At 40.8% G+C, this 13,591-nt stretch overlaps 1 protein-coding gene across 2 annotated transcripts in view; it reads right to left on the reverse strand.

The window, feature by feature from the left end:
• Positions 1–13,591, reverse strand: part of CYFIP1 (cytoplasmic FMR1 interacting protein 1) — a 62,649-nt gene that overhangs the window by 17,190 nt on the left and 31,868 nt on the right. For both annotated transcript variants that reach the window (XM_054973333.1, XM_054973334.1), the window contains exons 22-23: positions 10,894–11,093; positions 5,093–5,180 (exon numbers count right to left, since the gene is read on the reverse strand). In XM_054973333.1, the coding sequence (XP_054829308.1) occupies positions 5,093–5,180; positions 10,894–11,093 (288 nt within the window). The remainder of the gene's footprint in view (positions 1–5,092; positions 5,181–10,893; positions 11,094–13,591) is intronic.

A 13,591-nucleotide genomic window follows, 5' to 3' on the forward strand; every position in this document is an offset into this window, starting at 1 on the left:
TGAAGATAAATACTGAGCGAAGAGAAACCTACAATGGGAGTAATAGTGCAAAATGTGACAGGAAGCACAGCCCGGATAATCTGGCCCAAAATGGCAAGCTGTGCCGACAGCTTTTACAGCATTATGTACAACCCCAGCTGGGATAAAACGCTGACGCCGTATACCAGAAAACATTTTCAGAAAGAGGAGAGAGTGCCAGGCAGCCGCTCTTCCTTTGTCATCGAGAACTTGATTCCATTAACAACTTACATTCTGTGCGTAACATGCCAGTCAGCAAACCCATCCAGTGACCAATGCAGAATTTTTAACACCCTCAAGCAAGATCCAGCATCCATGAGCAACACAAAGAAAGATCTAGCAGTGGGCATATGGCTAACCAGTTCCATTCTGCTTCTCATAATTGCTGGTATCCTCCTCTATGGCTGCTTGCATATATGGTGGCGCAAAAGAAGAGAGGGTTTAGAGACACAAAGCATGGCTCCAGGAGAAAAGGAAGAAGCATGGACAAAAAACAAACTGTACAGTTTGTCAGGGTTTAACATGCAAGCCCAGCCTGGCCAACAAATGGAGATTAGAAATGGAGATGGCATCCAAATGGCCACTGTAATTGCCAATCCTTTAGCATCTAAGGAACCCTCTATGCTGATTTCCAAAAGTGAGGATTTTATGCCTCTGTCTATATGCCAATCTGCTTCAGAATAGCTGGCCTTGCTGGGGTGAGCCACTGTCTAAATTTCACTGCACACAAACACTACAAATATCTAACCCTACCTGATAGTTGCTCAAAGAAGCAATTTTGTATGCTACTGCTTTCCTAAATCAGCACTCAAAGCTAAAGAATCAAATCTGCAATCTATTTAACAGGAAGACGGAGTAGTCTCCTAGGTCCAAAAAAGCTAATTCAGACATGTCCAAAGGCTTGCATAAACTCTAGAATGTCTATATTTGTTTTTTGAACATGAACAACATTTACTTTAAAATTTACCTTTTGTGAGGGGCTGTTGTTAAAAATAATGAAGGCAAAGTTCCCCTAATGACACAGAAGTTATGTGGTTAGTACAGCTAGTGTAAGTATAATCTGAAAAACTATGCTGGAGATTTTATATACACACACACAAATTGTATATTAAACAGTGTTCATATGAGGTCACAGCAAGTTTACTGTGTTATATTCCAAACATATAAGAAGGTAATGGGATTGGGGGAGGGGGGACAAATAGAAGGATTATTCTGTTTATTATATTCTTCATTGTCTATTCTGTCCAACATCATTTCTGCTTTTTAACTCTGCTGTTATTAATGACACTTTTTAAAGAGGTATGCAAATCAGATTGTAGTTATACTTGTATTTTGTTAAATGGCTGTGGAAGAACATACATACAAGTTAATATGCCCTTGTGCAGGAAAAACCACATAACTGTTAAACCAGTTGCTATTGTCATTTCTAGCTGTTTCTCCTGAAATTCATTTATGTTAATTTGTAGTTTCAGACTGGAAAATGTACCTACTCTCTTTACTTTAGTCAGCCAAGTACAAGTCATTTGTAGCATATTCTAGCTTTTAATAACAAAGCAGATTTACATGTGTATTATCTAAGAGGCTGTAAATGGCGCATGCTCACGCTCACACACACTGACAATTTAAGTGCAACTGTATGGTAAATAAACGTTGAGCAGTTGTCCCTTAGGAAAGCATTTATTCACTGAATGCTTAAAAAGGTACAGCTTCTGATTGGCATCTGAAATATCAGGGATTTAGGATGTCATTTCAGCCATTTCTTCAGGATGCCATTCTTTGTTACATGTCAGTGGTAGCAAACACACATTTTCTTCAGTTAGAGGTGTTTTCTTACAACCCATGAGTAAAATCTTAAATAAAATGTAAGCAAACTACTAAAATTAAGTTGTTTTATAATGTTTCACCCCAATTTTCCTCTGTTTAATCAAGACCCATTCATGATGCTTCACGATGCAACTTTTCTCCTCTTTTAAGTGTCATTTTAGACCTAAGGAGTTCCAGCCATCTAGTGTTCTCTTTAAGTGAAAGCAAGAATTTCAACAGAACACCCTTGGGTTTATAATGAAAAACTGAACAGAGATCACTGAGAGCCACCACTCATCAGTTTACCAGACAGTAACTCTTCTGGTCTCTGATCCCAAAGAAAAACCTTCCATTCCAATTGTGGAAAACAGTTTCAACACAGTCCATCGAACAGGGACAACATCTGCTAGAATAAGGAATCCCATGGAATCTACTAGATAAAATGGCTGAAGGAAGAACATTAAATCTGGACAGAGAAAAGGCTCTACGCATGTTGGGAGCCAGGAGTCGGTAAAGGTATACTGCTGGGAAACTTACATTAGGAACAATCCCCGAATTTAGATGAGAACAAGTTCTATTAGCAGAACTATAAAGAGTTTGTAACTCTAATCCCAAAAGACTGGATTTTATTTCTGAGAAGGCCTCAGACTCAGAAAGCAGAGATAAAGATTCCATAGATAAATGGAAGGAACTTATTTTAGCTTCAATACAGGCTGACCAACTAGAGTTGACAGATTCAAATAATAAATTATACATATAACTAGGGGGGTCAGAATTAAAATGAAGCCTCAACCAGTATTTGATAGTGTGAAGCCATGCCTTGGTGGCCAACAGATTCTGACCACACTCTAAGCATAAGGCAGCATATGGGACACACATAGGTACCCCCATGATCTTATGCAGAAAGTGAACACATTCAACTGAATTGTCAATTGCATTGGTCCAAAGCGGGGCCCCATACAATAACTGAGCTCCAATTTTGGCATTGAAAGCTTTAAGAGCAGCAGGCACATATTGGTTACCTCAATCAGAGAAATAAAAGCGAGATCTTGCTGCAGCACTAACTTTAGTGGCATTAATAGCCATCCTACGGTGGAAGGTCCAAGTAGCATTAGACTGGAAATAGACACCCAGGTATTTGAAGTTGTTCAAGTCTATTACCATTGACAATCCAGTTATACAATTTCTGGGAGTTGGGAAGGAGCAATACCTTAAGATTTTTCATAGTTCAACTCCAATCTGTTGGTCACACAGTATTCAAGGCAACGGTTCAATAAACAATTCAATCCGACACAGGAAGAAGACAAAAGAGCCACATCATCCGCATATAATAACAAAGGGATAGAGGCAGAGCCAAGTCTAGGTCTGTGACCATCAACTTGTGACAAAAATCGGGCAAGATCATTTAGAAAAAGATTAAACAAAGTCGGGGCTAAAATGCACCCCTGCTTAACCCCCTTCTTAATAAAGATCTTGGGAGAGAGTCTCCCAAAGGAAGAACACCTGACCTGGCAAGACATTGCTGTATAAAGTCTTTTGACAAGAGATAATAACCTCTTATCTAGCAACATCCCCTCGAGCTTTGCCCAGAGAAGTTCCCTTGAGACAGAATCAAAAGCTCCATTAAGGTCCAGAAAGGTAATGTCCAATTTAGATCTTTTCCTTCTCTCTCTCTCTCTCTCTCTCTCTCTCTTTGGTAAAAAACTTTCCATTCTAGATATGTTATCAAACTCCAGAGTGTTGTAATCTGGTTGACTGACTGAACGCACTTCAGATATCCAAAGGACCTGAAATGGCTGAAACAGCTTGGGCTTTCTAAGGCCTAAGGCTATGGAAAAGCATTAAGAGCAGATTTAGATGTTCCCTGCCAACAAGCCCACAAGCACAATCAGTGCCACAAAGAATATAGACTGCTAGTGTATGGGTGGTGAACCATCATGACAGAACTTGTAACAGTCACAGTACCATTTCCCCAGACCATGCATGCAACAACATTCAAGGCCTGTGACTGAGCAATGTAGCCTTCAGGCTACAACTGGAACCTTCCTCACAATCTCTGTTAAATAACATGGAAGAAGGGACAGCAAAGACTCCATTCATATCATAAAGGCTGCAGCAGGGTCTCGGTCTGCAGAGCAATATTGTCAACTGCTGCGTGCCAAGAACTGGGAGTCTGAATCTGGTCCCAATGAGGGGTCTGAATGAATTTTTCTGGACATCTAGAAAATAAACTGGAATAACAGGATTTATTATTACTTCCATTTTTTTCAGTAGAGGATCAGGGTCTATGAGCACTTCCTTTTTTCACAATAAGGATCAGTGGATCATTTGTAAGAAGAAATGTATTGTTTTAATCAGTGTCACTGGTTTATGTTAGATTGCCTGATCTCCTAACTTTGATATATTTCTTCAATAAATTTAAACTTAGCTTTCCAAAAGATCTTTCACCCTGACTGTAGACTTTCTATGCACACGTTATAAATCACTTGTGATCTTTATATTTCAGCCAGTGCACTGAAACATGGGATGCCCAAGACATAGCCTAGTAAAGATCTATTAAAGTAATATATAATTAGCATAATTGATATCAAATGCAGAATTGCATTTCCTGGGCATAAAAAGACAGCAATGTCTCGAGTTGTAATATGCTGAAAACAGGGACTCCAATCCAGAAAACTGCAAACAAAATAGACTTTTGATGCTTTCATCTCCTTGCAGCAATCTTAACTCCTCAAAAAAGCCACTGCTGAAGGACAGCAGACCACTGGAATAGTATTAGATGTAGCAGGGAGGCAAAATCAATAGAAACTGCCTCACACTCATGTAAGCAGAGGAAGAACCAGAGTGAGGAAGGAGTGATTTCCACTGATTTCTCGCAACCTTCCCCTGCCTGATGCTCAGGAAGTTTTTTTCACGGGGTGCAGGAGGCTGCAGCAGGAATAAACAACAAAAATCCACTATGTATGCTCCAGTTCACTTGCAGTTTTCCAGATCTAAGCGACTTTACTATGTTTCAAGAAAGGAAGATTAACGGCAACCAATACAGAATACAAGCAAGGAACTATACTAGTTCCAGCTGGTAGAGTTAGCAGAGAACAGTAATCATGACCACAGCAAAGCATAATCGCTTGGGGAAGCAGCACAAAGACTCTAGAGACAGATAACAGGATCAGATGCTATTTCCCCAATACAAGATCTGGCATGCCATCCAGCGGAATTTTTCAAATGTCTCAGTCACAAGCAAAGCAGAAATATGGAAAGAAGATCTAACCTTGGATCCGTGTAGATACTGGGGCTGTGCATTAGGCTGTTTATCTCTCTGGAATTCCTGGGAAAAGGGTAATACTGTTCGGACAAACCTAAAAGATAACCCAACAATTTACATTTATTCAATTGCTGTATATTTATTCTCTAAATCATATTTTTTTTTAAAAAAATTGCCTGCTTATAATGTGGAGCTTTGGTCCTCAAATTTTAAGAAATACAATGGTGAGGCATTTTAGGTATTGCTCAAAGCATCACAGGATTAATATATTATAATATAATTTATAAATCTCCAGAACAGAAATAATGTTATCATGTGAACTACTGATATTAATTGCATAATCCTACAAAAACTGCTTTATGTTTTCTGTGTATACTGGTAGGCTTTGTTACAGTTAAAGCACTTATAATAATAACAACGTTCGATTTATATACCGTCCTTCAAGACAACTTAACACCTACTCAGAGCAGTTTACAAAGTATGTTATTATAATCCCCACAACAATCACCCTGTGAGGTGGGTGGGGCTGAGAGCTCTGAAAGAGCTGTGAATGACCAAAGGTCACCCAGCTGACTTCAAGTAGAGGAGTGGGGAATCAAACTCAGTTCTCTAAATTAGAGTCCTGCTGCTCTTAACCACTATACCAAGCTGGCTAAAGAATGTATATGACTTTGCATATTATTATTCTGTAGTTGGGGTAGCTTACAACACACAAACACAGAGAGAGAGAGATAGTGGTCTTTTGCATTTGATTTTTGCATTCCTACTGAATACTCATTTCCTCTGACCTCTTATCTAGAGAAAAGCAGTGGCTGGGATGCCAAGAATTCCTTAGGCATGTGAATGTGTTTCTGCAAGCATACCAGGTGTTCCTCAACCTCTTCCCAACTCCTTGTACTGTGTCAGAACTACAGGTGGGCACGATCCCAAAAAAATTGCCGATCAAGCTGTTCATGGATCCGCGCCAGCAACAACCCCAAATCACCGATGCACACCTGTCATCTCCCGTTTCCAATCCGTGGTTCGGGGAATGGGGAGGCCAAAGCGGGGCGAGCTGCTATTCCCAGCTATGTGGGAAGGTGGCTGGTGGCGGTGGCTGCCAGACCCGGCTGGCACGGGGAGAGGACATTCACACACACACACACACTTAGAACAGAGGGGGGGAGTTTTTAACCCAGCAATGAGCTGCCTCCCCTCAAGGAGGGGACATTCACACACACAAACACTTAGAGCAGAGGGGGGGGGGAGTTTTTTAACCCGTCCCTGCCTCTCCAAATAGAGAGAGAGAGACATCCCGTCAACATGTTTCAGCCAGCGTTTAAAAAAAAGCAGGGACAGAATCCTCCATTCCTCCCCACCCGATTTTAAATGCAAGCAAGCAGCCAGTCTTCCAAAAGCATATTTTAAACACACACACAGAACCGTGAATGAGGTTTTCCCACAAAATACAATGTTTTAAAAGCAGGTTTAAAACAGAGAGTGACAGACAGAAAAACAGCCATTCCTCCTACAAAGCCCCATTTTTTTAAAAAGCAAAAAACGTGGAGTGCCCTTGGCTTCAGAACACCCCCTTCCCCCTCCCTCCACTGGGTTGCTGCTCCGTGGTTAGAAGGAAGCCCTGCTAATCAAGGAAAGCTGGGCTTCCATTCAGTTTTCCAGGGCGACAGAAGGAGGGCAAACACAGCTCAGGCATTCCCCTGGCTCTGTTGCTAGGGCAATAGATTATTGGCGCCTGAGTGTCTGGCTCTCCGATCAGATCCCGATGGCCCCCCCGATCAAGCCCCCCCCCCGAATGCTGGATCGGTCACCGTGGACAGAACCGATTAGCTGGGTCCCGATTGCGCAATCGCCATAATCGTATTTTTCAATCGTAATGCTGATTGTGCCCATCTCTAGTCAGAACACACTTCTGAGTCCCACCAACTTTCAGTGGTGACTGCAAGCATACACACAGAATCCAAGAGAGGGTAATGTTGCTTAGGAAGAAATCCTAAGGAATCCTCTGATTTGAGGATTCAAATCAGAAGGTGAGAAAGGTTAAGCACACATATGTCAGTGGTTTACATTCCTCACTGCCAAAGCTGCTCTTCCCTTCCTCGAACTTGATGTGGTGTCTATAATTCATTCAAACAGCTAAGAGAACTGAGTGAAATAAATATAAAAATTAGTTCTGTAGATTTAACTTAATTTGGATCTATTCCCTTCCCCTGCTCTCTAATAAACATTATTTTGATAAATCTACTTTGGTACACTGTTACTAGATTGTAGGTTTTGGCATGCTTCAAGATAATCAGGTCTTGTTATTTAATCTCTGGATGATGAACGTCTTAGCAATTTATCTATTTGCATCACCCCAGCTCTAAGCAGTCAACAAAAAGTGGATTACACAAATCAAAACCTTGTTATTAGTGCTTGTGAGTGGGATACAACTGTTAAAACAGGCTTTTAAAGTATTTATTTTATTTTCAAGTATTCAGAGTATGTTTTAAAATACTTAATTCAACCTTTAAATTGTCACTGAATCCTCATTATAGGTTGCTTGGTCTACAGGACTGTTGTAAGAATTACTCTAATAATATATATGAAGAGCTTTGAACACTAGAAGACACGTTATGAATGATAAAATAATTGTTAGAGATGTCCACAATATAAGGAAAACCAACAGAATTCAAGGTGAAGCATAAATAAAATAGGAAAAAATAAGTTTTCTTCTTAAAATAATACAAGTGGGACCCTCAAGGATTCATGGGGGAGCAGAAATCCTACCCCCTGACTGTTTCTCTTCTCCCATTCTGCCCTCTCATTGCATATTATGTCCCTTTCCACCAAGCCTTCACTTCAAAGAACCTTGTGTTTTGTTTTGTTTTTACTTTTTCACACTGGATTTTTCTGAAATATCTGTGCATATACAGATGTCACAAATTAATTTCAGAAGAATTTTAACTTCCCCTCCCTTCCCCAATTTACGCACACCTCTAAAGTTTTCAGATGTTATTGTACCATCTCCCATATCTGTGGGTGGCTCCACTGTATGGATTTTTGGATGAGGCTATCTTGGAAATAAAGCCATTTGGTGGTCATATAGCAGATAGTGTGCCAAGATTGAGGCCATTGAGGTCTAAAGCCAACCAATGAAGGCACTATTGAAGAGAATCTGGGTGTTCTTGAACCACAGCTTACATTCATAACCACTGGATTACAAACAGGATCTCATGTTAACAGAACACTTTGTTGTCAGGCCCAAAACCTCCTCCACTTCCTTGCAAATGCTCTCAATCAATAAGGCTTACATTTGGTCTTTGCTGAACAGCAAAAACCAGCAGATGCAATTAAAATGCCCGTTGCTTTAACAGCAGACCATTCTATTGTTTAATCTCACTACATTATCAAAACCTCAACAGTTATAAACAGTGCGAAAGCCTAACTGCAGTTTAGTGACCTTGACTTTTGACCTCAATTCTGAAAGTGCTTTACAGATGCTGTATATCATGTAATAATTTAATCATCAAGTTCACTTGCACAGAACACTTGAACAACAACAACAACACCACAGTATTTTTTCACAGAGACCAAACACAGGATCATGTGATAAACTGCTTCACTCTATAAAGGATGTCTGCAAAAGATCAAATGTACTTTGATGAAGTAACAGAGCATGATTTTTAAAAGGTCTTCTTACATTTGTTAGATATTTAATTACTTATCCAAGTGGCTTGATTCTGAGCTCCCTATGAACTCCTTGGTTCTGAGCTCCCTATTCCCTATGAACACAATTCAGGAAATCCTCATTGACTCAGTGGCTGGTTACAAATATTTTTTTAATGGAAGGAAAAGGTTTTAAGTACTTTCTCTAAGTGAACAATTGTTTTCTTTTACTAATGAAAAGTAGCAAATGATAATGTTTGATTAGGTCATTATTTAAAAGGAGTAAGTTATTCCTAACAACCATACAGGGCTCAACTTTAGAAAAAAAATTGAAGAATTATATTCACCTCTTTGCTGCAGAATAGTTTGGGCAGCAGTTAATTTTCACCACTGTATTAAAAGAAGAACCCCATCCCTAAAATAGGATATGATCTGCAGACACAGATACTGATTTGCTAATGAGACCACCATCTGCATTCAGATCCCAGGGAAGAATGTTATGCTGGTAAGACCCCTTGCAGACCAATACACCAAGCTGTGCTATGACAGCGAGAGATCTGATGTCACACAAGATGTCTCATCCTTAGGCAACCCATGCACAAAACAAAGATATGGCCAAGAAAGACAATGCATGAGGATGGAGAACCTTTGTAAATGATATTTTACTAGTGGGAGTCCTGAATAATGGCAGTGATGTGTGATCTCAACCCTTCTTAAGTGTCTGATGCAGTTTGATATCTGAAAAGAGGCTTGGCACATCCCTCCATCCAGAGCCCCTGGGTCCTCTAAATCCAGCGTTGTCTCAGCACGCTGGTCTACTTGACCCTTTCTGATTGCTACAGGCTGTACATAAGGGGTTCCCAACGTGGTGCCCATGGGTGCCATTTCATTCACTGACACATTTCCTGGTGCATGACAAGCATTTTTAGAAAATAGGCCGGGCCAGTGGGGCTTTTATCCAGCCTGGCTTCTAACTAGCTGTGAAGAAATTGCTTCAACAGCAGCTGCTACCCCAGCACAAGGATCTTCACTGCATGACTGAGGGTCAGTTGTGTGCAAGTTAAGATTTTAAAGCAATATGTTTATTTTAAAATGCATCCTATTAATCAAGAGCTTCTACCTGAAGAAATATTGCAAGATCCTAGCTTCCTGACAATTAGAAGCTTGCTCCACCTCCCATGGCAGCCATTTTGTGGTTGAGCCCCTTACCCTATGTCATAATCCGAAAGTGCCTTCAGACTCAAAAAAGTTGGGTACCCCCCTTTCCTATATGGACTTCAATCTTTTAACAACCACTCCACCCCCGCAGTGATGCCATAGAAACTGAGGAACAGCTAGCTGCTTTACTTAATGTCCATATCACACAAGTTCAATGCAGAAAACATAAGCTTCCTAGTTATCAGAGGAAGAATGAGATTTGTTAAAAGCTGGGGAGGAACATTTACACTTTTCTACATCCACGCCAACATTCTATTCACTAGACCATATAGGCTACATATACCAAAAATAACTTGCTAGCATACCATTTTAATATTAATTTTGACGGCCTGTTTCAGTTACATAATATCAAGAGTTTCAAAACATTTGCACACCTTGTTCACACTACCTTCTCCTGTATGCATGCACACTAGGACTGTTGTATGATACCATATATTTGAATGGAGCATTAAAACGGAAGGAACATAATGCTCCATTAGATACACATAATGAAATCAGAGGATTATAATGGCTTAAGTATATATAAAAACACATGAAAAGAATATGTAGAATCATCCAACATTTACTCAAAAAGAAGCTGGAGAAGACAAGAAATAAACCATTATATATTTTCCAACGCTTATGTCAACAATCCTTATTCATGAACTTACAATCACTGGCTGATTTTCTTCTTTGGAAGTGAAATGATTATAGAGTCTCAGAGCAATCCCTTGTCCTAAAAGAGAACAGGATGCCCCGGGAGTTCAGGGCTCATGGTTATAGCCCTTATGTGTTTATATAACACACTATAAACTAAATTTTTAATTTATCCAGAGTTACATGAACTGTTACTTTTAACAAAAATTCTAAGCTTTTGAAAAATCTGCCAAATATAGATATTTGGTAATGCTGATTACTGGAATGATATGCAAATTCTGTTTTTAAAAATGTAACCTATTACTAACCTGTTGGTGGACCCATTGTAGCAGTAATTTGGAAGGAAATCATAATTGAGCTCCCAGAAGACGTGAAGCGTGATTCTTCCATACGGAGCAGACACATTATGGTTGGCCTCTCTGAACATGGCATCAAAACTGTCCAGAGTCATAAACCTGCTTAAAAGCTTGTGTGTCATCCTGTTTATTTCTACCAACCCATCCAATTCCTGGGAACAGGTTTTTAGGGAAGGTATAGAGGGGGGAAAGAAGAAACACACAATGAGAATCTTGTGAAAGAAGATGCAAGGCTGCAAAACCTGTTAAGATACACAGAATAAAATGTTTCAGGTGGATAACTGTGTTGGTCTGCAATAGAAGAGCAAAATTTGAGTGCAGTAAGACCTTAGAGACCAACAAGATTTCCAGGTATAATCTTTTGAGAGTCAAAGGGAGCTTTGACTCACAAATGCTTTTATCCTGGAAATCTTGTTAATCTTTAAGGTGCTGCTGGACTCAAATCTTGCAGAATAAAATGTGACCAGGATCATCCACCTGCAAGACCTTCCATAAAAAAAATTTAAGGTAACTTCTGTCCCATCTTCTAATTCCCATGCCAACAAAATATTATATATCATTACCTATGTGCAAAATAAATTCTATTAAAATTAAACCAATTCTTCCATATTTAAAACACATTCCTAAGAGCAGTTAATAGGCAACTTTTATTCTGGCAAATGAGATTTTATCCACACGCTGCATCTACTTTAAGGGATCTGATTCACACGCAGAATGATATCAGATTCCATCAATATGGACTGAAGGTAAACAATTTCTTCTTAAATTAGATATTACATATATAGGAAATGTTAATCCCATTCCCAGCTGTCCCTTGCTCTTCAATCCCAACATGGCATACAAATACTAAAAAATTAAAACAAGATATACAGTACAATTATAAAGCAGATGTTCATCACTTTGTCGAATTACCTTTTACATGTACTTCACATAACAGGAGGCAGAACTAAAAGCAGATCCTATGAGTTTTTATTTTCATACTTTGCATGGTTTTATTTGACAAATCACACATTAATTTCTGAGCAGGCAAAGGTGAGAATGGGGAGGGGAGAATGTTACATACAATTTCCCCCCATTAATTTACTGAGACAGTAAGAAAGCACTGGTGTCACTACCCTGATTCAGGCCCTTCTCTTGTGATTATTTTATACCTCTTATTACCACTAACAAGTCTCTCAGAGTGGAGACTTGCACACCACCTCAACACCCACATCAGTCCCTGTATTTATTTAATACCAGGTTCACAATCTGCTTAAAGTGTGTGAGATGAAGTGGATTTGTGTTATTTAGTGTGTTTATTTTGACACACAGGTTCCATTAATAGTGTACTTGAGAATACATCACATATAAATCCAGACCCCTCCTCCTTGGGTCGTACAGACAGTGTAGTGGGGACTCTGGTGGAGGATTACACAGGATTCAGATATAAAAACAAACAAGTTTATTCAGATAGTAAGCACGACTTTCTCCTGCTAGTTGACACTGTGATGGAGCTGGGAGGTGTTTATACTTAAGAGTTATAACTAGAGATGGGCACAATCCGCATTATGATAGAAAAAAACCCACGATAATGGCGATCGTGCGATCGTGACCCAGTGGATCGTGATCGTCCACAGCCAATGATCCAGTGATCGGGAGAGGCCTGGATCATTGCGTTCGGGCTCGGATCGGGGATCCAGACACTCAGGCGCCAGCAATCTATTCCCCTGGCAACGGAGCCAGGGGAAAGCCTGAGCTCTGTTTGCCCTCCTTCTGTCACCCTGGAAACCCGAATAGAAGCCCAGCTTTCCTTGATCAGCAGGGCTTCCTTCCAACCACGGAGCAGCAAAACAGAGAAGACACCCAGGGGAGGGAGGGGGAAGGGGGTGTTCTGTAGCCATGGGCACTCCAATCTCATCCCTGCAAACCGATAGGCAGCTCTGATGGCCAAACACAACCTCCTGTGTTGCTGAATGGGACCTGAGGGGAGGTGGCTCGTCGCCGCCTCCCCGTGCCCGCCAGGCCCGGCGGCTGCCACCAGCACCCACCATTCATGTATCGCTGGGAATACCAGTTTGGCCTAGCAGGAGGGCACATGGGGGGTGCCGCTGGTGAGCAGCCAGACCCCCCGCCTCCCCGTGCCCGCCAGGCCCGGCGGCCACTGGCACCACCCACCTTCCCACATAATACCAGCGTGCCCTGCTTTGGCCTCCACAATCACGATCCACGGCTCGGGAATGGGAGATGATCGGCGTGGATCGTTATTTCTGGATCGTCGTCGGCACCAATCCACAATCCGCTGGATCGTTAAAAATTTTTGGATCGTGCCCATCTCTAGTTATAACATTTATTTTTTCAGCAGCCTTTACTGTAAAGAACTAGAGAGCTTGAACCATTGTTTTTTATAGGGAACAACATCCAACCCCTGTCTGTTAGGATCAATCACTACAGTCCCTAGTGGCCTCCCTGTCTAGTCCAAGAAACCTGTTATTCCTTCTCCCTCCATATCCCCACTATTTTTCCTGTCAGTTGGCTGTTGACAGTTAAACTGCTCCACTTCAGAGTTCCATTCACCTTTAGAAACTGCTTGGTCTGCTCTGGCCAAGGAGAACAGAGTTTGTAACCTTCTTTAGTCCATCACTACTGGCTTAAGGTATGTTCCCAGGTTCGA

The sequence above is a fragment of the Eublepharis macularius genome, chromosome 3 (assembly GCF_028583425.1).
Source record: "Eublepharis macularius isolate TG4126 chromosome 3, MPM_Emac_v1.0, whole genome shotgun sequence".
In the NCBI taxonomy this organism is placed as follows: Eukaryota; Metazoa; Chordata; class Lepidosauria; order Squamata; family Eublepharidae; genus Eublepharis; species Eublepharis macularius.